At 49.9% G+C, this 27,132-nt stretch overlaps 1 protein-coding gene across 2 annotated transcripts in view; it reads left to right on the top strand.

Moving 5' to 3' along the window:
* Nucleotides 1-24,755, top strand: part of SCARA3 (scavenger receptor class A member 3) — a 34,916-nt gene extending 10,161 nt beyond the window's left edge. Inside the window, exons 2-6 of one of the 2 annotated variants that reach the window (XM_086414875.1) lie at nt 5,866-5,964; nt 7,450-7,569; nt 12,549-12,647; nt 13,695-14,738; nt 23,063-24,755. In XM_086414875.1, coding sequence (XP_086271001.1) covers nt 5,866-5,964; nt 7,450-7,569; nt 12,549-12,647; nt 13,695-14,738; nt 23,063-23,514 — 1,814 coding nt within the window. In that variant the 3' untranslated portion in view covers nt 23,515-24,755. The remainder of the gene's footprint in view (nt 1-5,865; nt 5,965-7,449; nt 7,570-12,548; nt 12,648-13,694; nt 14,739-23,062) is intronic. The other variant, XM_086414877.1, reaches the window with a different exon arrangement.
* Nucleotides 24,756-27,132: the final 2,377 nt, after the last annotated feature.

Raw genomic sequence — 27,132 nt, 5'->3', positions numbered from 1 at the left:
AGCAATACTCTAAGGATGCAGGCCTTCGCAAAGGGTCAGTAAACCCATCTTTTTTGAATATCCGCTTGAGGTCAGCCCTGTGTTGAAAGAGGCCCAGGAAAGACCTCCTGACCTCAAGGAGGTGACAAACTGCTGGCAGGCCAGACGTGCAAACAGATGCCGGGCCCAGATGGATAAGGCTTTTCTGAGCTCTGTGGCTTGTGTGTGTGTGTGTGTGTGTGTGTGTGTAGCTGTGCAAGAACTCCATAAGTGTATTTGCATCTTGCTTCAGATCACTTCCCTGGTGGTTTAGATGGTAAAGAGTCTCCCTGCAAAACAGGAAACCCGGGTTCAATCCCTGGATTGGGAAGATCCCTTGGAGAAGGGAATGGCAACCCACTCCAGTATTCTTGCCTGGAGAATCCTATAGACAGAGAAGGCTGGAAGGCTACAGTTCATGGGGTCATGAAGAATTGGACACAACTGAGCAACTAACACTTTGACTTTTCAGATTGCTGGGCATTTAGGAACCACTGACTAGCTAACAGATCACTTAACCTCTCTGAGCCTTTGTAACATGGTAAGTGGGCTCTGTGACTTAACAAGCTCCCTTCCCATTCCCCCTCTCTCTGAAAACTCTGGAAAGCCAGGGCACCCAACACTAAATGACATGCCCCAGAAGGCATGGGAACAGGCAGTGCGGAAGATGGACTGGGGAGGAGATTCTTTTCCTGCCTCCGCAGACTCCACTTGGTCCAGTGCAAGGGGAGAGTACAGATCCTGCCTCATCCACCATCATCTCGCCCGTCATCGCCTTTGTGTCCTCCAGCCAAGCTCTTCTCCATTCTTTAGGTCTGTCTCCTCTCCCATCCTCTCACTGGCTCAGTCGTGGTGTAATGTGAGTATAATGAGTCCATGCTTGTGAACAGTTTGGCTTCTAAAACCCTCACAAATGCTTTGGATTATGTTCTCATTCAGAGGAACAGGGCTGGGACAGTTGCTACAGCCTTCCAGACGTAGGTAAATGAGGGGTCCCCAGGGTCCATGGTTCAGCGCTAGTAAACAGGAAGTTTGAAGGATTAGAAAGAGAAGATCTCTTTGGGGACGCTGGGGAACAGTGCTGTGAGTTATGGAGCTGAGATGTCAGCAAAGGGAATGGGGCCAAACACTTGTGAAGTCTCTCGTCTAAAGAGAGCCGAGATCATGCCCACCAGTGGTTCCCTTCACGTGGGCTACCCCGCGAGGCATCACATGGGTCTCTGTGAATTCCCACTTGCTCACGACTGCCCATCTTGGAGCTCTCTACAGGAGAGCAGAATTATGACAGAGCTGTGTGCTTTCCGAGGGAGTGTTCGCTGAAGGTTAGTGTTAATCTTGCCTAATTTAAGCCTTCCCAGATTCCCTGCAAAGGCTATAAGCAGCAAAGTGATGAAATTGACCCTGGAAACAGAACAGGGAGGAGACCTCATCACGGGGGTGGGCAGAGAAGCCCCACCAGGGGAGGAGAGAAATGAGAAACGGCAGGAAGGCCTGGAAGGCGTCTCTGCTCTAAGAATGGAAGGAATACCTCCCCAAGGGACCCCAAAGGCTGCGGTATATCCAACAGCATCATTCTGGCTGAGATGTTGGGGGTGAGAGGGCCCCGCTAGTTAGGGTGAGGTTTTGGTGGTCAGGGCACAGAAGGCACTGCCTCTCCTGGGGCACTGCTTTATGGAAAACTGATGGCAGTGCTGGTAACCTCCCAGGCAGTTATCCTCTTAAACTCTTGGCAGATTGATGATGGGATAGCAGCCCAAGACACAAAGCAGGGCTGAAGAGGTTGATTTCTTAGGATACGTAGAAAGGGTTCCCATCCTTGTCAGCCTTCCTTCTGCCACTGTGCCCACTCTCCATCAAAGCATGCACACATACACAAACACACACACACACACACACACACACACACACACACACACACACATTCATGCACACAGCTGAAAACACACTAACTCCATCACATAGAGGGTACCTGGAGTCTGTTACTATGGAGAGGAAACTCAAGCAGGAAATTCAGGAGGTTATGATACTGTTACTGATCAGGGTCCTTGTATTAGAGGGTAGTTGCTTTTACAATGTTGTTTTACTTTCCGCTGTACAGCAAAGTGAATCAGCTATAAGTACAGACGTATCTCCTCTTTTTTGGATTTCCTTCCTGTTTACTTTTTCTGAAGCTCTCGAGGGTAATTTACATACATCATGGTTTTTTACTTCTGAACACTTCAGCGTGGATTTCCTAGGAACAGGAAGATGATCAGGGTACAGTCATGAACTCCTGCATTTGCTTCAATTCTGTATCTAATTTACCACAGGTATTCTGATATTCGTTGATCAAATAATCCCCTCAATAGATTTCCTTTTCCCTCTAGCACAGGATCCATTCTGACATTAAGGACTGTATTTGGCTGTCATGTCTCTTTCACCTTGTGTTGTCTTTTTAGACTCTAAAATTTTTGAAAATTCAGTCCCCCACCAACTTTTTAAATACAATTTTCATGCTGTGTTTTTCTCATATTACCTCATGATTCAATTGGGGTTCTGCATCCTTGGCCAATAATTTTGTAGATGATGGTGTGTCCTGCTCAGCCGTCACATCTAAAGGTATAACCTGTCCATCTGTCCCTCTCCTGGTCAGTGTTGCCTGGTTTCCTCAATGTATAATTACTGAGGCTTTTTTCCTCCTCTGCAATAATAAGTAGTCTAGTCTGGAAGGAGACACTTGAAGGTGGTGTGTAAAGGCTTATACATAAACAAACATACATGCTGTTCTTCATCAAAATTTTCCCAAGAGGTGGCACCCACTGATGGTTCTTGCCTGATCTGGTCTTGACCATGATGATTGCTGGTCCCCCAGCTCCAGAAGTAATAAGAGCCCTCCCTCCTCCCTGTCAGTTTGTCTGTGGTATGGATTCCTATTTTTTTTCAATGAACTCATAATTGCATAATTATACTTAAATATTTCAGCGCTCAAGTCGTTCAGGCTGGTTTCTATATATTTGTGACATGCCCCTATCATTTTTTTTTTGAGCAGTCCCTTAATTTCTGAAATAGCAAGATGTTCCAGATTCATCTTCTGTCTACCTTCTGCCCAACCATAGAATTAATCATTTCTTCAAGGTACCCTGGTTCTTTTTAGTGGGAAACGGTATGAGAGTCCAAGATCTGGATTGCTAGGCATGCTCAATGCTATTTTGATATCTTTGCTTCCTGGAAATTTCAACAAACTTATGTGTCTACACATAGCTACAAATATAGATACCTCTATACCTATATGTGCATGTAAACAAATATATTCATACATAAACACATTTTAGAAATTATGAATTCCCACTGATACCTTCAACTTCAGTCCATCCCCAGAGGGTTCTTTCTTATCTCTTCCATTCTATATTTCTGATCCCCTTTTCCATAGTGAGATCCCTGGGTCCAAACCAATCAATGCATTTACTCTATTTGCTCAGTCTTGAATTAATCTAAAATGACTTCTAAGTTGCTTTACCCATGCTACAGCAACAGAATAAGTTTCTTTGGAGGTTCAAGTTTGTTTGCACTTCTTCCCCAATCCTATCCTATCACACCCTAGACTGAGGTTACACAGTCCAAACTATGTCATAATAGATTAGTTTTTTCCTTGTTTCTCCATTTAGTATATTTATGGTATTCATTCCAGCAAGCAAGGCTTATCGGGTTCCAAGTATTTTTATTAATAAAATTTAATTTTTCAATATGTAAAAACAGCATAATTTTAGAAATCCAAACTATACACAAAATTAGAGTGAGAGGATGGTGACTTTTCTGTAGTCTTTTCCCCCAGTCCATCCCTTGTAGAAAACAGTGTTGCTGTTTTTTCGCTGTTTTTTCGCTGGGACTGTTCCTGCGTTTCTTCTTTTAGTGATAAGCATATATATGGATGCCTTCTTATTTTCCCTTCTTTCTTGTGACAAGGGTGGCACATCATAGGGCTCCTCTGCACTTTGTTGTTTTCTTGTAATACCTCCCGGAAGTGACTCCACATCAGTTACTAGAGATTCCCTGTTCACTGCATCGCTGTGCTGAGCCCCACGGCGTGTATGGATGCCACTGGATGTTAGTCAGTCTCCTGTGCTTGCATGCTTAGATAGTTCCCAGTTTTTGACATTACAAATAATCCTGTAATGAATAACCTTGCCACACGTATTTTCAGATTGTCGGAGGTATTTATCCTAGACAAATTCATAAAAGTGTGATTGCTGGGTCAAAGGGTAAATGCATATACTAAACCCCCTCTACAAGCCTTGGGCCATTTTTGCTTTCAGACCCCAACTCTCCACCACCTAGGCCAACAGAGTGTATTGTCAAGCCTCTGCTTTTTTGTCAATCTGATGGGTGAGAAATGTTATCACAGTGTAGTTTTAAACTGCTTTTATCTTATAAGTAAAGTTAAACATCTTTTTATTTATTTGGGTACCACTTTTATATCTCTTTTCATAATTGTTCTGGTCTTTTGTTCATTTTTCTATAGGATTTTGTCTCCTTTATTTCCTCTATTTTTAAAAGCTCATTATAAATTTGGTATATTAATTCTTCATCTGTGATGTATGTTGTGAATATTTTCTCCTTGTCATTTGCTTTTTTGGCCATGCAGAAGTGTTATTTTACTGTTTTACTTTAATGTAGTCACAAGTATTCATCTTTTCTTCTGTTGCCTCTGGATGTTCAGACATGGTTTATAAAATCCCCCACCAGATATCTCCCAAGCAGTTTGGTTGTCATCATCACCTTGAACCCCCACGTCCCATCACAAAAGCCCTGGTCAGCTCAGTGCAGACCACCTCATTTCTCAAACATTCACTGGGATGTTTGTGTTCACGCTGCCTATTTTGGGCATCTTTCTTCTGGTCATTCATAAAAAGACCAGATCTGGTAAGGAGGAAGGGGTATGCAGTGTCTAGGGGAAAGGGAATAATCTTCTGAATGAAGGAATGCATCACTTGGGTCTTATTTAGGGAGCACGAGTTCCCAGAGAACAAGCACTAGATCAGCCTTCCGACATGAGACCTGTTCCTGCCCCAGTCCCGTCTGCCCTCCCTCGGCAGGTCCTGCATGAGGCAGCGTGTGAGGCAGAGGCCATCATCCTGTATCCTCACACCGCCCCCTCCTCCTCTCTGCAGTGCCTCCCACCCCTCGGCTGGGCTGGACGCAGAGTCTTGATGGAGACTGTACTGGAGCCAGATTCATCCTTGTCCCTGCAGAAGCAGAATCCTGCTTTGTGTACCATGCGCCAGGGATGAAAGTGTGCTGAGTCACACCATGCAAGCTATATTTCTTCTTGGGTTTCCCTGGTGGCTCAGTGATAAAGAATCCGCCTGCCAATGCAGGAGACATGGGTTGGATCCCTGCGTTGGGAAGATCCCCTGGAGAAAGAAATGGCAAACCACTCCAGTATTCTTGCCTGGGAAATCCTATGGACAGAAGAACCTGGGGGGCTGCAGTCCACGGGGTCACAAAGAATCAGACACGACTTAGTGACTAAACACCAATATTTCTTCTTATTTCATGCCAGGGATCTGAGCAAGGTGTAGATAGAGTGGGCAGCTGGGCTGGCCTGTGTATTTTTGCAAGTTTGTCAGAGATCATGAACTCTCCTCTCTCGGATGTTGGGATGTCCTGGTCCCTTAGCCATTTGATCCTGCCCTCCATCCCCCTTTGCTCTGATTACCATCAGATCACCTGGAGCTCAGGTGGGCTGACTTGGACCCAGAGGTGAGGGTGAGCACAGGGGCTTGGGACTATAAATGAACGGGGCATCTGGAAAGGGGTGGGTGCAGCAGGGCCCCAGCCTGGGGTCTGACGGTGCTGGCTTCGTCTCAGTGAGGTCAGCCGCTGGTGACGGAGATGCGCTATGTGTCACAGAAGAGGAGCTGGCTGCTGACGACGAGGACATGCCGTCCTTCCCGTGCACACAGGAGGGTAAGGGCTCCGGAGCGTCCCTCTGATCCTCTCTCTAGGCTGAGAACCACCCCGCCCCTGCCCTCAGCCCCAGGCTGGGGAGAGACTTGCCTATCCGCATGGCTTCACCATCCAGGCTGTTCCTTCCCCACTGCTGCCTGGAGGCTTACAGGGTGGAGTTGCACAGGCCTGGGTTATGCAGTATTATGTCACACGTGACATCTGTCTCCAGGGCTACTCCTGAGACCTACAGGGGACCTCTGCCATCTCCCCCAGGGCCCATCTTCCAGAAGTGACCCTTCATCATGCCGCTTAAGTGGTCTGTCCTTCTCAAGCTCACGGGACACCAGCTTGGCATGAGAAACCAATGCCCCGTGAACTGTTATTTGGCATAGGGCTTCTTGGCGGGTTTCAGTCTAGATTCTCAGCCTTGGCTGTGCATTGTCATCACCCAGGGATGTCTGAGACCAACCCTCAGAAATTCTGATCTCTTGGTCTGGAGCGTGGATGGGCATTGGGGCTTTTAAACATTCTTGTTGCTCAAAATGTGCAGCTGAAGTTGGATCCGTCTTAGAAACTGCACAGCCGGGAGCGTCACAGCTTTCTCGCTGGGCAGTGACCACCTCCCAGCGTCTCCAGGAACACTGGCTTCCCTCCCGCTTCTGTACGAGGGACCGATGGACACACTGGAACCATCCGTTTGGATTCCAGGAGAACTTCAAGTGACCCCCAAAGTCTGGGGACTAGTGACCGACCTTCTGGTTGGCCTGGGACTGAGGGGTTTCCCAGGAGGTGTGACTTAGAGTTATTAAAACTGAGACAGTCTTGGCGAGCCATCCTGGTTTGCCCGATTCCGAGGAGTTCCCTTAACAAGAGACTTGCAGTGCTAAAATCCGGGAACATCCTAGGCAAACTGGGAGGAGTTGGTCACCCACTGGTGAGACAAGGCTGGCTGCCCTGTAGTACAAGATCACGACTAAGGCTGATGTTTTGGGTAGGGGTGATTCCCTACCATGTGGGCTGAATGACAATGCCATGGAGACAAATGATAACGTGATGCCAGTGTTCTTCCAAGTTCCTGACTCTGATCTCACCTATTCCTAAAAGCTGTGGGCTTCCCAGTTGGTGCTAGTGGTAAAGAACCCACCTACCAGTGCAGGAGACATAAGAAATGCAGGTTTAATCCCTGGATGGGGAAGACCCTGTGGGAGGGCACAACAACCCTCTCTAGTAATCTTGCCTGGAGAATCCGATGGACAGAGGAGTCTGGTGGACTACAGTCCATGGGCGCTCAGAGTCAGACCTGACTGAAGCGACTTAGCACACGTGCCCATTCCTAAAAGCTCCAGGACCTCGAGAAAAGGCAGTGAAGTGGGTGGAGATGGAGACCAGCGACAGCCCCCTTTCCGAGGATGGTTCAAAATGTGCCGAGACAGGCCAGACAGGGGAACTGGCAGCCTCCACCACCGGGCCGTTTTTGTCGCCACCCCTCCCCACCCCCAACAGGCCAGCCGGGACCCCGCTGCAGCCGCTGCCAGAAGAACCTGTCTTTGCACACGTCCGTGAGGATTCTTTACCTCTTCCTGGCCCTGCTCCTGGTGGCTGTGGCCGTGCTGGCCTCTCTGGGTGAGTGCAGGCTGCCAGCAGCATTGGCTAGTCCAGGGCTTTCTATCCCGGGCTGTGGGGGAATTTCTCATCAGGGGTCTGCTGGGCACCAGAACCCCAAAGACAAGCACAGATCTCTGCAGCTCAGGACCCACAATAGCATCTTCCTGGCTAGGGGCTCTGAATGCCGGCTTCAAGCTGTGAAGACTGGCTCCTAATTTCTGGTCAATAATGAGCTGTGTGGCCTTGGTCCCTCTCAGGACCTCTGTTTTCCTACTGGTAGATGACAAGATGGGCTTCCCAAGTGGCTCATTTGTTGAAGCATTCTCCTGCTAATGCAGGAGACGCAGGAGATGTAGTTTCGATCCCTTGGTCAGGAAGATCCCCTGGAGAAGGGAATGGCAACCCACTCCAGTGTTCTTGCCTGGGAAATCCCAGGGACAGAGGAGCCTGATGAACTTCAGTCCATGAAGTCACAGAGTCAGATACAGCTGAGCATCTGAGCATGCACATGCCCAAAGGACAGGATAGGACTCCGTTTCCGCAGTTCTCAGTTTCAGCTCCATGTTAGAATCGTCTGGGAGCTGTAAAAACTATGATGCCCGGGCCCCACCCTGGATGATGGAATTAATTCAGTATTTAAGCTCTTCAGATGATTCTGGTGTACTTCCAGGCTTAAGGTCACCAGATCAGATGACTTCTAAGCCCTTTCCGTGGTCCTTATGTTTCTCAAAGTGAGGTTGGATGCCTATCTGCATCAAGGTCACCCCCAGGATCTGTTAAAACGCAAATTCCTAGTCTCACCCAGACCTAGTAAATCAGAGTCCTGCCGGTGGGGCCCAGGGATCTGAACCTTGGTGGTTCTCATACACTCAACAGTTTTTATGACAGTCTGCATCCTGCCAGATTCAAGTAACCTCTGCCTTCTGTAGGCTTCCCTGGTAGCTCAGTGATAAAGAACCCACGCGCTAGTGCAGGAGTTGACAGCTTGATTCCTGGGTCAGGAAGATCCCCTGGAGGAGGAGGAAATGGCAACCTACTTCAGTATTCTTGCCTGGGAAATCCCACAGACAGAGACGCCTGGCAGACTGCAGTCTGTGAGGTCGCAAAGAGTCAGACACGACTTAGCAACTAAACACCACCACCAACAACTGCCTTCTGGATGCTAACCATTTATGTTTAAAAGTAAAAACAAATTTGAAAACTTCTTACTGCAATCCCATTCCATTCCTAGCTTCATTCTTTAAAACTCTTCTGTACAAAGGCAAGCCAGTAGGTTTGCTTGCTCCAGTGGACTAGACACTAGAGACAACTGGGCTGGGCCTCAGGTGAGGCAAGGGAGACACGGAGGACGGTCCCTGTGGGTGCCGACCCTGCACTTGTATGACCCCTAGGATGGGGTGCTTCGTCCTGACCCCTCTTAGAGATATACAGTAAGTGGCTTTCCCCACTTGAAGGCGAGAGGCCCGCACGTTAATGATTTGAACAAACAAATCCTTGTTGGAATCATCTTCCAATAATCCTGAAGGTGTTAATGAAATTCAGCACAAACCAGCACCTCCTATGTGTCACATATTGAGAACACTGAGATGAGTCCATTGTATTTCATCCTTAAAAGGAGTGGTTCTCAATCTTGTCTGCAGGTTAGAATTCTTTTGAGAGCATTTTAAAATGTATGTGCTGGAGCCCTTCTTGCCACGTGAATGAAATCATAGTCTCTGGGTAAGACCCAGGCTTTAATCATAGAGGAAAGCCCCCAGGCGATCCCAATGAAGTTGGAAGGTTGGGGAACCACTAATTAATCATAAAATATTATAATAACTATTATAATAGTTATATAGTAATAATAGTTATTAAAATAATTATAATAGTTATTAATTTATTAAAGTGCACTCTCCCTGTTTTCATTAAATTATTATAACTGCATAATAAGATTAATATATTATATTATTTATTTATTAATTATAACTTTAATTGTTAACTATTAACTTAATAATTATTAAGTTAAATATTATTATTAGCTTGTTATATTATTAATTATAGCATTAATATTAACTTTTCAATTGTATAATAAGATATTATTGATAAATAATAAATAACATATTAACATGTTCACAGGATTTACCTAGTGGTGCACTAGCTAAGACTCTGCAATCCAATGCAGGGGGCCCGGGTTCAATCCCTGGCCAGGGAACTAGATCCCACATCATTTCAACTAAGAGAGAGCCACAACTAAAGATCTTGCATGCTGCAACGAAGACTCAGCACAGCCAACTAAAGAAATAAATATTTTAAAAATAAAAATTTTTTTAAAGAAAAGAACTTCCCAAGCCCCTCACCCCCACTCAGCTCCACCTCTCTCTCTGCTAAATCACATCACAGAGTCTGGCCATCCAGAAAGTGGCTGAAATCCCTGGTCAGAGGAGGGTGAGGAACTGTAGCCCTGCCATTTAGAGCCAGCAACCTGGCCACTGGACCCTTAGCAGTTGCTGGTTGGCCCTCAGAGAGCCTCAGCTCGCAGCACCCATGGGGCCAGTAAGACAACTCCAGTAGCACACGGAGAAGAGCCTACATAGGCACGAGAGCCCTTCAGAAGGATGGGCAGTCACTGAGTGCCCTAGGCACGAGAGCCCTTCAGAAGGATGGACAGTTACTGAGTGCCCACTGGATGCCCCCTGGATGCCAGGCGCTCTCCCATACATGATGGTCATGAGTCCTCTGAACAAGGCTCTGAAACGGGAGGCTGGCTCCACTCCACATATGAGAGGGCAGAATGGGAGGTGAAATGATCTCCTCCAAGATCCAGGGTGAATAGGCTGAGGATTATAAAAACTGGGGGTGAGCAGTGTCTCTGAGAAATCAAAGGAGAACTTTAGATTTTCCTTTTTATTTTCACCTCCAGCCTGGGTGTCCCCACTCCTTAGGATGGTGCTAGCCTTGTTCATGGGGTTTATAATCTAGAGTACAGTTCGCAACCTTTTTTTTTGTCAAGGGCTAGGAAGTAAATTCAGACCATGTATTGACTTGGTCGAAACCAAACTCTGCCATTGCAGTGTTCCCAACAGAAGGGAATTTTTATATAATCGCTGAATTGTTTATATAGAGTATGAAACAGACATTAAAGTAATGATTTTAAAGTGACTTAAGGCTCAATAAGAAAATGTCCGTGACAGGATACCAATAAAGCAAAATAAAATAGATGAGATGTGCAGAACATCCCAATTTTGTACTGTTACCTTCTAAAAAATCCATGTATCTGTGTAGCTATAGGGGCTTGCCTGGTGGCTCAGTGGTAGAAGACCAGCCTGCCAATACAGGAGACACTTGCTCGATCCCTAGGTCAGGAAGATTCCCTAGGGAAGGAAACAGCACCCCACTCCCATTCTTGCCTGGGAAATCCCATGGACAGAGGAGCCTGGCATGCTGCAGTCCATGGGGTCGCAAAGAGTCGGAAACAGCTTAGCAACTAAACAACAACAGTGTAGCTATAAAATGGCTGAGATAAATAAGGTTTGAGATACACAAAAATGTTGATGGCAGCTGTATCTCGGTGATAGGATTAGGAATAATTTTTATTTTCTTTTTATATTTCTTTCTTATTTGTCTCTATTCTAGCCTATGGTCAGGTTATAGTTCTAAAGTCTGAGTGGATGGAAATTATACATGTATATGCATTCCTGTAGTCTTGCCTGGAGAATCCCATGGAGGGAGGAGCCTGGTAGGCTACAGTCCACGGGCTTGCATAGAGTCGGACATGACGGAGCTACTCACTTCACTTCATGCATGATTTATGTATTATATATTCTAATGCATACATACATGCCCCCATATGTATATATACATTTAAGGGAGATATGTAAAGAGATTATCTATGCCTATGAGTGAGTGAGTGAAGTGAGTGAAGTCGCTCAGTCGTGTCTGACTCTTTGCGACCCCGTGGACTGTAGCCCACCAGGCTCCTCCATCCATGAAATTTTCTAGGCAAGAGTACTCGAGTGGATTGCCATTTCCTTCTCCAGGGGATTTCCCCGATTTGGGGATCGAACCCGGGTCTCCCGCATTGCAGGCAGACGCTTTACCATCTGAGTCATCAGGGAATCCCTAATCTATGCCTATAGATATACACTAAGTCTCCTACATACAAATGAGTTCCATTTCAAGAGCATGTTTGTAAGTCTGGTTTGTTCGTAAGTCCAACAAAGTTGGCCTAAGTACCCAACTAACACAATTGGCTATATAGTATAGTATTGTCATAGGTTTATAATACTTTTCACACAAAGAATACATAAAAAACAACCAAACACAAAAAATAAATACAACATTTTTAACCTTACACTACAGTAACTTGGAAAGTACAGTAGTCCAGTACAAAAGCTGGCGTACAGGGGCTGGCATCAAGTGAACAGGCAAGAAGAGTTACTAACTGGAGGAGGGAGAGGAGGTGGGAGACGGTAGAGCTGGAGGGTCATTAGCAACAGGAGGCAGAAGGCAAGCTGCGATTTCACTCACGCCTGACACTGACGGCACAGGCTCTCTTGCTCCTTGCGGGATTCAATTCTATCTACCCTCTTGCTTCCAGACATCCTGGGTTTGAAATAAAGATATTATACTACCATGCTCTATACAGCACTCTACAGTAAGCTACACAAAAGTGCACCCACTTGTAGAGGATGCACGTGTGTGACAGTGTACGCCAGACACGTGAACTAGCTTACGTGATTGGGCGTGCAAACGCACGTTCGCATCTTTGACAGTTTGAAACCTGAAGGTTCACATGTAGGGGACTTCTGGATATAGATATATAGATACACAGATACGTTTTTGAGAGAAGTGTGATAGACTCTGGCCATTGAAACATCTTCCCTTACAGCCATTGGGAAGCCCCTTAGAAGAAGAGTGGGTGGTTTTGGCTAACGAGGGGCTGATAAAAACGCCTTCTCAACAAATGACTGCTGTTTCTCTGAGCTAAGCCCCTTTTTGCATCCCTGTTTCCCCTGAAGTCTTCAGGAAAGTGGACTCTCTCTCAGAAGACCTCTCCCTGGCCCAGGCCATGTATGACAAGAAACTCGTGTCTATGCAGAAAAATCTCCAAGGGCTGGGTAAGTGTCCAGGGTTCAGGTGTGCTAATGACCAGGAAGGAAGGCCAACATTACTTGGAGTGGGACCAGGAATCTCCCCAGGCCATGGTGCCCTGGAACAGGGAAGACTTCACCAAGCTTCTAGGCTCAAGGGAAGGACAGTCATGGCTCCCTACCTCCCTGTTCAAATGGAGAACCCACCCAACAAGGGCTGCTGCCTTGGGATATGCCCAGGAGTGGGGCTGAGAGTTCTGTATGTGGCACAGATCTGCCCAGAGCCTCCAGGTAGAGCAGAGAGCTGAAGACAAGCCACTTGCCTTTATGTATCTGAAGTTATTGGGTTGGCCAAAAAGGTCATTGACACGAACGAACTTTTGGCCAGTCCAGTATTTTTTAAGGCTTTTCTAACACTCTTGACAAGTCGGCCCTTTCCTCATCACTGCCTTAAAGTTTGCATGGTTTACAATCTCTTTATTTCTTGCTTTCACAAGACAATCTTGTTCTGAGAATGAGACAGAAAGAGCCATAATATAAGGGTTTAGAGGGAGGCTGCTAGGTGAAAAGAGAAAGTTTTATTCTGCCACTAAATTAGCTGAGTCATATTTGGCAAGTCACTTCTCTGAGCTTCATTTCTCAGAAGTCTTAGGGGAAAAACGTTCCTGCACCCTTTTCTCCACAAGCTTATGAGAGGTTCAAATAAAAACAAATATTTATTAAAAAAATTTTTTTTCAGAACCAAATATTAAAATATGGGGAGAAATTTAAAAAATAAAATGGGAGGTTCTTGGCAACCTTAGAAAAGTTACAAAGATATATTTTCTCAAGACTTTGGTGAGGAGGTGTCCTAAAGCCTACATTTCCTGCAAGAATAAAGACTTGGGGTAGAAATAAGATGGCACAGAGGATAGCGAGGTTTTTCCAAAAAGTATTTCATAGCAGGTCTTAGGGAAGGAAGAGGGATAGGACAGCCACATGCCAATTCACGATGCTCTGAAATACTAAATTGAAAGAAGCAACTTTGCCCTGTGAGCCTTCAGCAACTCAAAATGTTGCCCCTTTCTCCTGAAGATCTGAAAGCCCGGAACAACTGCTCTTTCTGCCACGAGGCTGGGCTGCTGGGGCAAGAGATCAGAAAACTGCAAGCGGAGCTGGAGGGAATTCAGAAGATGCTTCTAGCTCAGGAGGTCCAGCTACACCAGACCTCCCAGACCCACGACCTGCTCTCCACCACCAGCGGTCAAATCTCTCAGGAAATGGGCAGTTGCTCCTTCTCCGTCCACCAGATCAACCAATCTCTGGGGCTCTTCTTGGCCCAGGTGAGAGGCTGGCAGGCCACCACTGCTGGCCTGGACCTGTCTCTGAAGGATCTCACCCAGGAGTGCTACGATGTCAAGGCGGCAGTACACCAGATCAACTTCACGGTGGGGCAGACCTCCGAGTGGATCCATGGGATCCGGCGGAAGACGGACGAGGAGACCCTGACCCTCCAGAAGATGGTCACCGACTGGCAGAACTATACGCGGCTCTTCGGCAGCCTGCGCACCACCTCGGCCAAGACCGGAGAAGCGGTGAGGAGCCTCCAGGCCACCCTGGGGGCCTCGTCCCAGCGCATCAGCCAAAATTCCGAGAGCCTGCATGACCTGGTGCTGCAGGCCATGGGCTTGCAGCTGCAGCTGGACAACATCTCGTCCTTCCTGGATGACCACGAGGAGAACATGCACGACCTGCAATACCACACGCGCTATGCCCAGAACCGCACGGTGGAGAGGTTCGAGACGCTGGAGGGACGCATGGCCTCCCACGAGATCGAGATTGGCACCATCTTCACCAACATCAACGCCACCGACAGCCACGTGTACAGCATGCTCAAGTACCTGGATGACGTCCGGCTCTCCTGCACCCTGGGCTTCCACACCCAGGCCGAGGAGCTCTACTACCTGAACAAGACCGTCTCCCTCATGCTAGCCGCCACCGACCTGCTCCGGGAGCGCTTCGGCCTGCTCAGCGCCCGCCTAGACCTCAACGTCCGCAACCTGTCCATGATCGTGGAGGAAATGAGGGCCGTGGACACACGGCACGGGGAGATCCTCCGGAACGTCACCATCCTACGAGGTGAGAGGCGGGTGGGAGGGGGAGCCTGCCAGGGAGCTCCCAGAGGGGAACGCAGAAGGACCTAGTTTAGGGCGCGGTATCCTGGTGGGCTGATACAGCCCTGCAGCAAATGCCTGGGGCGACTGGCAGCTTTCACATCCTTGTCAACCTCTTTTGGAAAAGTGTATGGCAGTGATGAAGAATCCTCCTGCCAACGCAGGAGACGTGGGTTACATCCCTGGTCCGGGGAGATCCCCTGGAGAAGGAAATGGCAACCTGCTCCAGTGTTCTTGCCTGGAAAATCCCTTGGACAGAGGAACCTGGCGGGTTATAGTCTGTGGGGCCCCAAAGAGTCAGACACAATTGAGCGATTGAGGACGCACACAAGTCTCCTCACTTGCCTGACATACAAATTTGGATTTTTATACGTGGATCTATGTACGAATCTACAGAGAGATAAGGGCAGAGCTATCTTTTGGAAACTCTGTCTTCTCTTGTTTTTTCCCTTCCCTCCCCCTCACTGGTGCTCTCCACCATCTGCCCCTCAGAGGCCCGCCACTCTGATGCCCTCTGCTCCTCCCATCTCACCCTTGCATTTAGGGAGTGTTCTCCAGAGAAATATGAAAGAGAGAGAGAGATTAAAAGGAATTGGCTCATGAGATTGTGGAGACTGGCAAACCCAAAATCTGCGCAGCTGATGTCCTGGTTCAAGTGCAAAGGCTGAAAGCTGCTATAGAACCAGGGATAGATAGTGTCCATTGAAGGCTTATCGGGCAGGAAATGCTCTGTTACTCAGGGGAGGGTCTGCCCTTGGTTCTATACAGGCTTCAACTGATTCAGTGAGGCCCACCCACATTGGGGAGGACAATCCGCTTTACTTGGTACTGATTTAAATGTTAATTTCGTCCACAAACACCCTGTGCACACACCCAGAATAATGTTTGGCTAAATATCTGGGTATCCCATGGCCAAGGTAGCTTGACACCTAAAATGAACCATCACAAGTGCATCCCTCATCACCTTGGCACCCATGCCTATTTCTTTGCTGTTGTTGTTCAGTCAATAAGTCATGTCTGACTCTTTGTGACCCCGTGGATTGTAGCCCGCCAGGCTCCTCTGTCCATTGGATTCTCCAGGCAAGAATACTGGAGTGGGTTGCCATTTCCTTCTCAAGGGGATCTCCCCAGATCAGGGATTGAACCCGCGTCTCCTTCATTGGCAGGTGGATTCTTCACCACTGAGCCACCTGGGAAGCCCAGTCACATTTGGCAGGTGGGCAGGGATCATTCAGGGAGCTCCAGGAGACAGGAGGGAAGTACCCACTATCCCAGACAGCATTGTTGTCTCCATGGAGCTCAGACTGGAGTCAAGCTCTCTGATTCTCTGGTTCTCTTTAGCCATTTAGTTTCAAATCTGTGTTGCCTTCAATTTTATGTCAGTAAGCATTTTTGCCAATATTTTCTTTACTCTAGATTGGTGGTGTTGCAGGGGGCGAGGTAAGATCTTGTGTGCCTGGTGTCATATTTTTTGCAACAAAGCCAGGTACTGAGTATTTCCTTAGTAACTGAGACAGTCTCACAGTGTTTCATTTAAAATATGTATCTGCATGACCTCTAGGATGCAGTGTTCCAGTGAAGGTGTTAGCAGATAGTTCTCATGATTCATCCTCTAGTACTCTTGTTTTCTTAGGTTGCGTTCAATCTAAGAATAACTGAAACATAAAGCTTTCCTCATGACAACGCCTATTCGTTTGGCCTCACAATTTTTTTTTTTTTTACTTTTATTTTAAATTGGAGTATAGTTGACAATGTTGTGTTACTTTCAGGTGTACAGCAAAGTGATTCAGTCATGCACATACTTGTATATATTCCTTTTTAAGTTATTTTCCAGTTAAGGTTATTACAGGATGTTGACCAGTGTTCCCTGTTATACAGTAGGTCTTTGTCGCTTATTCATTTTAAATATAGCAGTGTGTACATGTCCATCCCAAACTCCCTAACTAGCCCTCCCCTCCACCCTTCCCCACTAGCCTCACAACGTTTGTGGACAAGACATGTGTCACAGATGGCGTGTCTTTATTTTACAGAAAGGTGACCTGAGACGAGGAAAAGTTAAGGGATAGTTCAAGGTCACACTGTGATTAAGATCCTGACCCACCATGGCTCTGAGGTGCAAATGTCTAGTGATCAGCCAGGAGACACTGAGAGTGTGAGCTTGCAGATACCAAAAAATGCATTTCCACTGAGGTCCTGCTTAGGTGTCATGTGTGGGACAGACTGGAAAAGAAGGAAATGGTATTGAAAATACCAGAAGTGAACCGTTTGAGACCTTCATCCAAGTATAACCCAACAATAGTCATGAAAATTTATATTTGCTCCTGTCCTAATGATAGCAGAGTTCTCATCAAAGAACTTCATCTTAACTGGAGACCAAGGTGAGACATCACTTTGAGCCGCATTTGACTCTCAGTCCAACCTCTGTATATTTATTTAAATGCTATCTTTTGGCTAACATTCTTCTTGGTTGTTAAATCACCACATATAAAGTCTCTCACATCTGAAAGAAGATTTCAGGGACAAAATGTCCATCACTTCCTACAGGAAGTATCATTTATTCACTCAGTCATCTACAGACAGGTGCTGCCAGGCTCTCACGCTGGGGCTGGCAATGAGGCCTCCCTCTGTTTGGAGCCAAGCTGCTATCTAGGAAAAAGGAAGAGGGACAGCCATGGCCAAGTGCTGACTGAAGGGCTGGGACTCACAAACTGTCCAGGAAGAGCCTGGATTCTAATTTGCTCTGGGTCTTTAGGCAGAATCCCTTCATCTTTCCGGGCCTCTGGTTTTTGGAGGCCGGGAGGTGGGGGGGAGGCCTCCCCTGGGAGGGGCGGGGTGGGGGGTTGTTTTCTTTTGTTTCATATGTAAATCAGTGGATAAGACCAGTTGTTCTCTGAGATCTCTTCCAGCTTTGTGATGAATTCGGAGTCTCCATTTGCCAACCAGAAAGCCTTTGGTACCTGCATATGTTTTGTGCCTCTCATAGAATGTTTCCTCTTAATCTGTATTTCCTCCCTTTCCTCCTCCAGGGGATCTTCCCAAACCAGGGATCAAACCCTTGTCTCTTGCATTGGCAGGCAGATTCTTTACCACTGAGCCCCCTGGGTAGGGAGGAAAATGCCTGCCTGGAGGATTAGCAGGTTTACTTGGTATCGAGCAACAAGGGCAGTCAGCGAAAAGGAGAATGATGCCATCTTCTGCTGGTGCCTGCAAGGGAGCTTACCATAACGCCTGGCGTATTTCTGGTACGTTCTTTCTTACCGGGCACCATCCTTGAGGAGTGTTTATAGGGCTTACCACCTATGGTTTAGCCACCTGTGGCTGAAGGGATGAAGCCTAAGTCTCTGCTCAGTGTTTCCATCCCTTGGCCCTTACCACAAATGCCCACACAGTTTCCTTTCCTCCTGAATCCCAGCCCTGGGCCTTGGCAGCCCTGAGCCCCAGCCCCAGTGAAACTGCTGGAAACCCTTTTCAGCCTCTCTGCCCAAACCACTTACTAGTCAACAAATGGCTTGAGAGGAAAAGAGGCAAAGAAAGTCAGGCTTCCTTCAACAAGTTCCCTTTTCCTGGGGATTCTGGCGTTTGATCTCTCTCCAAAACTTTCAGAAGGATGTCTTGGCATTGTGCCTAATGGTTCTAATTGTTCTCAGTGGGAGGTTTAGTCAATACAAATTAATCCGTCATAAGCCGAGGTGGAAACCCACTGGCATTTTTTCAGTGCTCCTCAGGTAACAAGAACCAGGATTGAGTCTCCCTGACCCAGGCTGATATTGAACAAAGGGAAGCCTGCAGACAGAATTCAGTCCAATGAGGACCAAATGATGTCCCCAGTCACCCAGTTTGTTAATATGGGAGCTGTGCTTTCCATGGCACCAGGCCAATCTCCCGAGAGGCCCCCCTTCTGTTTCTGTCTCCTTCCACCTGTTTTGGACTGGGGGATGGGCTGTGCCCCCCTCCCCGCCCATGTACCCCCCTACCCGTGGGTGGGCAGTGCTTGTATGCTGATGACTTGGTGCATCTGCTCAGCCCCCCAGCCCCTCCCCACTCCCAGTGCGGACCCCGAGCAGACCACCTACTTGTCCCAGACATGCAGTCAGTGCGGCTCTGCCCTAATGTGCCGGGATGGCCTAATTACAGCCCAGGGCTTCCTGAGTAATTATGGGCCTCTCCTCGGGTCTCCAGGATGCCCGGTTCCTCTCCCATCTCTGCATCTTGGCCACTGCTGCTCTCATTTTCTCTTTTGTCCTAAATGTGCCCCCGCTGCTCAGAGCAGCTCTTAGCCACTCCCCACCCTTCATCCCTGAGACACCCAGATCTTATTACAGGCTAGGTGAGGGGCCCCTGTTGCAGAGAGCCGATGGTCAGCCCGTTTCTGCATCCCTCCCCGCCATGCTAACTGCTGAACTCTGCTTGTTGATTTCCTCCCCGCCAGCTCTCCCTCTCTGACCGCATGACTCATGGCTGGCCCTGGAGGGACAGGCGGAGGCTTGGCTCACCCGAGGGAGACAATCCTTAAGGTGACCCTTTCCTGGCTCAGTGGGCCCCCTCCTCCGGGCAGCGACAGAGTGGGAAGTCCTGGCTGTGGGAGGGGGTCTGGGGAACAGGCCCCAAGCCTCTTGGGCCTGGGTTTGCATCCTGTCTCCACCCTCCCTGGTTGGTGATGGTTTGCAAGTTGTCACTCTCTGCACCTCAGTTTCTCATCTGTAAAATGGGGTGATGAGCTTAATGTATGATGCCAGGGACATAGGAGGGACTCGGATTCCCTTGCCCTTTCCTTCCCTGATAAAATGGATCTCAGAGAAGTTAGGATGAGTCGGGGCCAAAGTGGGCACACGGACACCAGACATGATGGGGAGAGACCAATGCCTGTAACACAGGCCCTGCCCCCAGTGGAGCCTCCCCGACGGGTGTCCTCATCAGGCCACCACATAGGAGCCCTCCATGGGGTCTCAGAGACGGGTCAGCAGCGGCAGGCATGGAGAGACTGTGGAGAGGGAGGTGACCCTTTCCTGGCAGGCCTCCTTCCACGAGCACTGGGGGCTGCAGTCCTGGGGCACTGGGGAGGGGACAAAGACTCAGGCTTCTGCTCCAACCTTCACCCTAGGCATGGGGCCCCCAGCCTTTCCCACCAGGGGAAAGCCACCCAGGAGCTTCCCCAGAAAGAGGCGCCTGAGGAGGCTGGAGGCGAGGAGCAAACAGAAGCTTTTGTTCTCCGCTCTTTCTCCCCTGCTTGGCACAGAACCCTGAGAAATCCTTCCGCTGGCTGCTGTGCCCTCAGGGGCCAGGGAGCAGAGGGCGTGCACTAGAAATGGTGGTGCAGGAGGGTGGGGGTGTCCCAGGGAGGGGCAGGGGGCTCCTGGTGGATCTGTGAGCATCCTTGTCCAGATAAGACTTCACAGGCATTTCCTGAGTCCAAGCTGGGGTTGGGAACCATCCACCCAGGGAACAAGAGTGGAAGTCAGAGGAGAGATCCTACGATGAGAGAGAGAGGGACCAGGGAGCTGGGGCAAGCCCTGGGCAGCGTGTTCCTAGAGCAGGAGGGACAGAAGCGGAAGTAGGGCTGCTGGTGGAGCCGCCGTGCCCTGGGGGACTGTCAGATGCAATCTCAGGGAGATAGATGATGTGAGCACGGATGGGCAGCTCCTTGCCCAGAGTCGCTTCATGCCCTCAGACTCCCTTCCATGTGAACAACCAGCAGGAGCCTCTTCACCTCTGAATGGCTGTGCTATCCCAGCCCCCACCCCCGCCCCGGCTGCCTCAGGTGCCCAGGGCAGAGCTGGGAGTGAGGACAGGCTGGTTCCCAGCCATTCCTGCCAGACTCGGGGCGGAGGTCCCTGCCAGCCGTCTCCCTGTGCCCTTGTTGTGCCCTGTTGTTCTGGCCACTGTGCTGCAGACATTCGTTGCAGACAGAAGGTCAGGTCAAGCTGTTCCCTGGTCACTGCCACCACTGCCAGCCCGTCCCACGCCCACTCCAGCCAGCCGATGACGGCATGCCAGCCGGTACTGCTGGCGGGCCACGTGAGCTGAGCCCACACAGGCCACAGCCCCGCTCTCTGTGGGAGGTGGGCATGGGCAGGAGGTGGCCTGGAACAGGTTTTTATTGGCCCCAGTGGGGCTGAGTATGTCTGGGCTCCGGTTTCCAGTTTAGATCGTAATTGGAGGATGGTGTTCAATGACTCTCTGCTCCACTTAGAAACCCTCCAAGAGGGAGATGAGCAGGGGTGGAAGTGTGGGGGGAGGCCAGGACAGAAGAGACAGTGTCTGCATTAGCAGGGAGAGGGCCCCAGGGCTGCAGAACTGGGTCGAGCCCCCTGGAAGGGTTCCCAGCTCCTGCAGAGAGGATCCCTTCTCTTCAAGGGGCCCACCCAGCTTCTGGTTTCTGCTTGGTGACCCCTGGGCTACCATGTCACTTCTCTAGTTGCCTCCTCTGTGAAATGTAGGAGTTGGACTAGCCCCCACCGAGCTAAAAAACTCCAGGATTCTTTGCAAAGGCAATGGTGTAACAGCTGAGTTCTTGAGGACAGCGGAACATGGGCATGAGAATTCACCTCCCAGCCCTGGGGTCATTGTCCCCACCCCCCATCCCATGAGCTTGTGCCCAGACCACTGAAGAAAGCCAGGGCTTTGCTGTGCCTTAACCCCAAGGGAGCTAAAGCCATTCTCTGCAATTCATGTCCTCACCAGGCCAGAGGGTGCGCTCTCCTCTAGCTCTGGGGCATCCTACCTGCTTATGCCAGATTGACGGCCACACTCTGACCTGTGTCCTGAGGGTGGGTACAGCTCTGAGAGGTGGTGACTCTGATCTGTGCAGCAGGCAGATAGGCGGTTAAGGTCATCTGACCCCTGCTTTGGGCACTAGGCTGGGCTGTTTAAGGAAGGGCATGTAGGTGGAGAAATTGGGAGACTGGGATTGACACATATATAGTATTGATACTGTGCATAAAACAGATAACTAATGAGAATCTACTGTATAGAACAGGGAACTCTACTCAATACACTGTGGTGGGTGACCTGAATGGGAAGGAAGTCCAACAAAGAAGGGAGATGTGTACATGTTTTCTGGTGGCTCAGACGGTAAAGAATCTGCCTGCAATTCAGGAGACCTGGGTTTGATCTCTGGGTCAGGAAGATCCTCTGGAGGCGGAAATGGCAACCCACTCCAGTATTCTTGCCTGGAGAATCCCTTGGACAGAGGAGCTTGGCGAGCTACAGTCCATAGGGTCGCAAAGAGTCAGACACGACCAAAGCGACTTAGCACTAGCACTATAGCCAATTCACTTTGCTATACAGCAGAAACTAACACAACTTTGTAAAGCAACTATACTCCAAAAAAAATGAATTAAAAGAGAAGGAATTCATCCTGGCATCTCCCCCAGGCCCTACGCTGGGTGGGAGCTAGGGGTCCAGAATGTTTGGTGCGTCCCCGTTTTCAAGCATATACTGAGCATTCCCTGCTGTGTACCTAAGCTCCATGCCCAGGGCGGGTGATGGGAGGCATGGTCCTCACTATCTTCTTGGGGCCCCACAGTTCAGTGGGGTCCACTAGAGAGAAACCAAGGATTTGCTTTCACTAAACTGTGACTTCTCTTCCTACATGTCAAATAAAAGATTCAGAAAGTAGCAGCTCCAAGAGCTCAGAGGAGAGGCTGGAGTGGTCAGGGAGGGCTTCCTGGAGGAGCTGCCCTTTCTCTGGTTTGTTGTTATTCCCACTCACACCAGAAGGCATCTACTTCTCACACCTCACTTCACACATCACTTTCTTGGCTTTCTCCTCCATGTCACCTGACTCCACTCCTGATCCTAGGTGCCCAAAGGTCACAGGTGAAGCCTGGGGTTGGGGCAGGAGGTAAGGACCGCAGCAGTTGAAGTCCATAATGAGTATTAGCATCCAGGCTGGTCTCCAGAGCAAAATAGATGATCCTGGATGGCCATGGCCTTTGCCCGGAGCCATCCAGCTCTCTCAGCCTCCCACCTGAGTGCCCACATGGAACTCGAGCCCAGTCCTGAAGTTAGAACTATGAGTGCCTGCCTGGTGCAGACCTTGTGCCAAACACCTATGCATGTGAGCTCGGGATGGGCTCCCAGCCTCACTTAAGATTCTCAGCCCCCCTTCTCAGCTGGCCAGGCCGACTTAGAGGGTCATGTCAGCAGCCTGAACCCCCAGAGCCAGTAGTCGGCAGACCTGGGACTTCAGACCCTTGGGTGTCAGAGCGCCTGGCGCCCACTTCATGGGACAGTCTCAGGAGACCTGTCCTTGTAGACTGACTTCTGCCCTCTTCTCTCTGACCCTAGGTGCCCCCGGCCCTCCAGGACCCAGAGGACTCAAGGGAGATGCGGGCGTGAAAGGGCCTGCTGGCGGCAAAGGACCAAAAGGAGACCCCGGCAGCTTGGGGCCCCCAGGACCCCAGGGTCCCCAGGGGCAGCCCGGGGAGCCTGGGCCTGTGGGAGAAAGGGGCCCAGTTGGCCCCAGGGGTTTCCCAGGCCTCAAAGGGTCAAAGGGCAGCTTCGGAACTGTGGGCGCAAGAGGACAGCCGGGCCCCAAGGGGGATGTGGGGCCCCCAGGGCCAGAGGGCCCCCCGGGGGCTCCAGGGCCAGAGGGGCCTCAGGGAGAACCAGGGATCGCTGGGAAGACAGGGTCCCCAGGCCAGCGGGGGCCCATGGGGCCGAAGGGTGAGCCAGGGATCCAGGGTCCCCCTGGCTTCCCTGGGCCCCCGGGCCCACCAGGAAGCCAGAGCAGCTACTGAGGAGAAGTCCAGTCCCGGAAACTGCCACACAAAAGGCAGGGAGTGGGCTTTGGCACAGGGAGGCCCCTATAAAGCCACACCTACAGACGTGTGGTCCTTTGACCCCAAAGGGGGTTCCCCCAGGCCTGTCCCTGCACCTCTGGGCTCCCCAGTAGTGACTTAGCATAGAAAGCAGCCCCTTACACAAACACACACACACACACACACACACGGGCATGTCCCTGCTGGCCAGGGCGGCTGACTGGGTTTCCCTGGCTGGGCAGGAGGAGAGGTTAAGAGAAGTTCCCTCTCCTGTGATGAGCCTGCCAGGGAGGTGGCTACCTCGGGGGGACAGTCTGGACTCTGGCTCTGAATGGGTGGCCAACTCCAGTCTTTCTAGCATCTTCACCCCGTCCTAGCTGGCCAGCAGTTCCCTGAGGCTCCCAGGGGTTGAAAAGACCCAGGAGAACATTTGAGGAGGGATGAAGGGTGCAGGGAGGTGGGGAATTATGGTTCAAACTCTAGGGACAGGGTGGGCTTGGCAACCACAAGACCCTCTCCCATAACCTTGGGAACAGGGTCCCGGGCCCACCCCTGCCCTGCGCATGACAGAGCATCTCCACCTGGACCCTGAGGACTACATCCCTGGGAGTTCAGCCTTTTTTTTCCCCGCACCAGAAAACTTCCTGGCTTCATCCTTGTGTCTGCCTTCAGGAGCATCCCAGGAAGAAACCAAACAGGAATTCCATCTGCACCAGGGCTCTCTCCTAGCCCTGGAACTTTCTGTCAAAGGAGGAGGCCCCACTGCAATCCTGGGGTGACCTTTTTGTGGTGACAGGGGGAGGGCTGCCCCCCAACTGGCTCTCCTTCTGCCCCCCTGACCTCACCCCACAGTGACCCAGACTGGCCCAAGGCCTCTCTGCAGGGACAGCAACCCCAGATGAGGAAATGGGTCACATCCCTCTGACGTCACCCCTCACCCCACTTCCTGCATAGCCAGCAGCAAGGAGCACTGGGCCTTCCCTTTCTATCCTAACAGATAACGACCCCTCCTCCAGGCTGGGTGCTTGCAGCTGTCCCTCCCCGACCTCATCCAGAGACCGGCCTCTCCCCCATCCAGAAGCCTTATCGATGACCACCTTCTTGTAACAGGTGTGCAACTGGCTTGCACTCCCGCCACCCCAACTGTGTGTAGTTCTCCTGTCTACATATGATATCATGCCACCTAGTATCACCCACTCAGTAAAGACCTGTTTCCAGGAGGGAGGTGTCTTCTGGTCCTTTCTGCCTGATGGAGGCCATGATGCCTTCAGAGTCTCCACCTCACCTGGCCTTTGAAGGGGAACCAGGGGTTGAAATGTCCCTGAGATATTCAGTCCCACTGTGGAGTCCGGGTCTGAACCCTTAGCCCTCACTCCGGAAACACTGAGCTCCGCTGGGCCTTCCCAGTGGTCCTCAAGGGGCCAAGATGGCTGAGGGATTACCCAGAGCAAGCAGGAGCCTAGTGGAAGCCATGTGAATTTACTCATCTCGCAGCAGAGTCCTGGAGCGCTTGTGCTAAAACAAGACTGGAAAAGAAGACCCCACACCCAACAGTTAGCTGCTTCTTCCTCCTCTTGTCCCTAAGATGAGGAGATGAAGCAGAAAAGGAGGAGGAAAGCAGACCAGACCTGCCGCAGAGGGCCTGGCCCTCCAGCATCCACAGGAGACAAAGGATACCTGGGTCCTTGTGAGTCAGCCGGCCTGATCCAGGAAGTGAGATCCGGGACAAGTTCCAATGAGCCAGGGGCTGGAATGAGAGACTAGCCAGCAGGGATCAAACACTGAGGTGCTCTCAGAACATAAACAGAAATACAGAAGAAAAACCCCTGGGTCCTGGACAGTTGCCACCGACACGTCCCTGGCTGTGCGGTTTGGGGGGGATCAGCTTGGTTCACCAGCACAGGGTGGAGGCAGGCACCTGGAGCCCATCCCTGGGGCCACCCGCATGGACTCAGTTCATGCCGCCACCCCGGGTCGCAGAAGTCCTCTCGAGCTCTAGCAAGGAAATAGGGAGGGGACACTCATGACAATGGACATGAATTTGAGCAAACTGCAGGAGGCAGTGGAAGACAGAGGAGCCTGGCTCTGTCAGACACGACTTAGAGACCAAACAACAGCAATTTATGCCCAGGAGGATGCAGCAGGTAAAATCAAGCCTATGGAAACTTGATGCAGAGCTCGGTCTTGGGCTGACTAGATGTGGAGAACTGCCAGCGTCTCAAGCCCCCATCTTCACTTCCAGAGAACACACCAGTCTCCTCTCTCTTCTCTCAGTGGTCCCCTCCCTTTGCTCTTCGCTGTCCCCTTCCTGCTGATCCGCATTTTCTGTTTGCATGAGGCCCAGTGTATCAGTGTCACTGCTCACCACCAAAGGGCCCAGGCCTACAATTTCTAGTTCCCAGCCTTAGGAGGGCAAAATCTGATCGCTTACCCCATGGGTTCAGGGGGCTTACCACAGAGGGAGAGGGTTCAGTCTGTAAAAAAATTAGAAGTACAAGAACAAGAGTTACCATGAACAAAACTGGCCACAAAATCTGTGTTTGGCAACAGAGGAATAGAATAACCTGAACAGTAACAATATAGCAAACGCTGATGGAAGAGTTACCATGCAGCAGAATACCATTCTAAGCACTTTACGTATTAATTCACTTAACCCTCACTACAATGTGTAATGTAGCTATATATCTGTAGTCTCTATGTATACTGTGCGTAAAATCATTATGAGCAATGTTAGAAAATCCAGCATTTTGATGGAGTATGCGCATGCATTCAGTCATTCAGTCATGTCCAATTCTTTGCAACCCTATGGACTGCAGCTGGCCAGGCTCTTCTGTCTGTGGGATTTTCCAGGCAAGAATACTGGAGTGGGTTGCCATTTCCTCCTCCAGGGGATCTTCCTAAGCCAGGGATCAAACTTGCATCTCTTGTATCTCCTTCATTGGCAGGCAGATTCTTTACCACTACGGCACCTGGGAAGCCCCTCTATGTTTACTGTATCTATATTATTATTATTCCCATTTTACAGATGGGGAAACTGAGGCTTGGAGAGATTAATTAGCTTCCTAAACTCACATAGTTAATGAGTTTTTAGATGTATCTCTATTGAAACTCAGTCTTGGGTAATTTAACTTCTCTTCTGTTTCCTCCCCTGTAAAGTAGGGGTTAAAATTGTACCTACCCCAAAAGGCTGCTGAGGGGATTAAATAAAATGATGCTCTTGGCCAGTTTCCCAGCAAATTAGTCAGCCCAGGCCACCATAACAAAATATCACAGATTGGGTGGCTCAAACAACAGAAATTTATTTTCTTGGAGTTCTAGAGGCTGGAAGTCTAGGATCAAGGTGCCCACTTTTCCTGGCTTCTTGCTGTGCCTTCATGTGGTGGTGGGGAGAGAGATGCATGGGGGAAGGGGAGAGAGACACACACACTCAGAGGGATAGAAAGGCAGAGGGAGAGCTGTCTTTCTCGTCTTGGAAGGCTGCAGTCCTATCGGATTAGGGCCTCACTCTTATGACCTCATTTAACCTTCACTGGGCTTCCCAGGGGGCTTCCCTGGTGGCTCAGACGGTAAAGAATCTGCTGCAATGTGGGAGACCCC

The sequence above is a fragment of the Bos grunniens genome, chromosome 8 (genome assembly GCF_055505025.1).
Source record: "Bos grunniens cultivar Pamir isolate PY7600 chromosome 8, Bosgru_T2T1.0, whole genome shotgun sequence".
Lineage (NCBI taxonomy): Eukaryota > Metazoa > Chordata > Mammalia > Artiodactyla > Bovidae > Bos > Bos grunniens.
The sequence above is the reverse complement of the archived record's forward strand: the minus strand, read 5'-3'. Positions and strand labels throughout refer to the sequence as shown.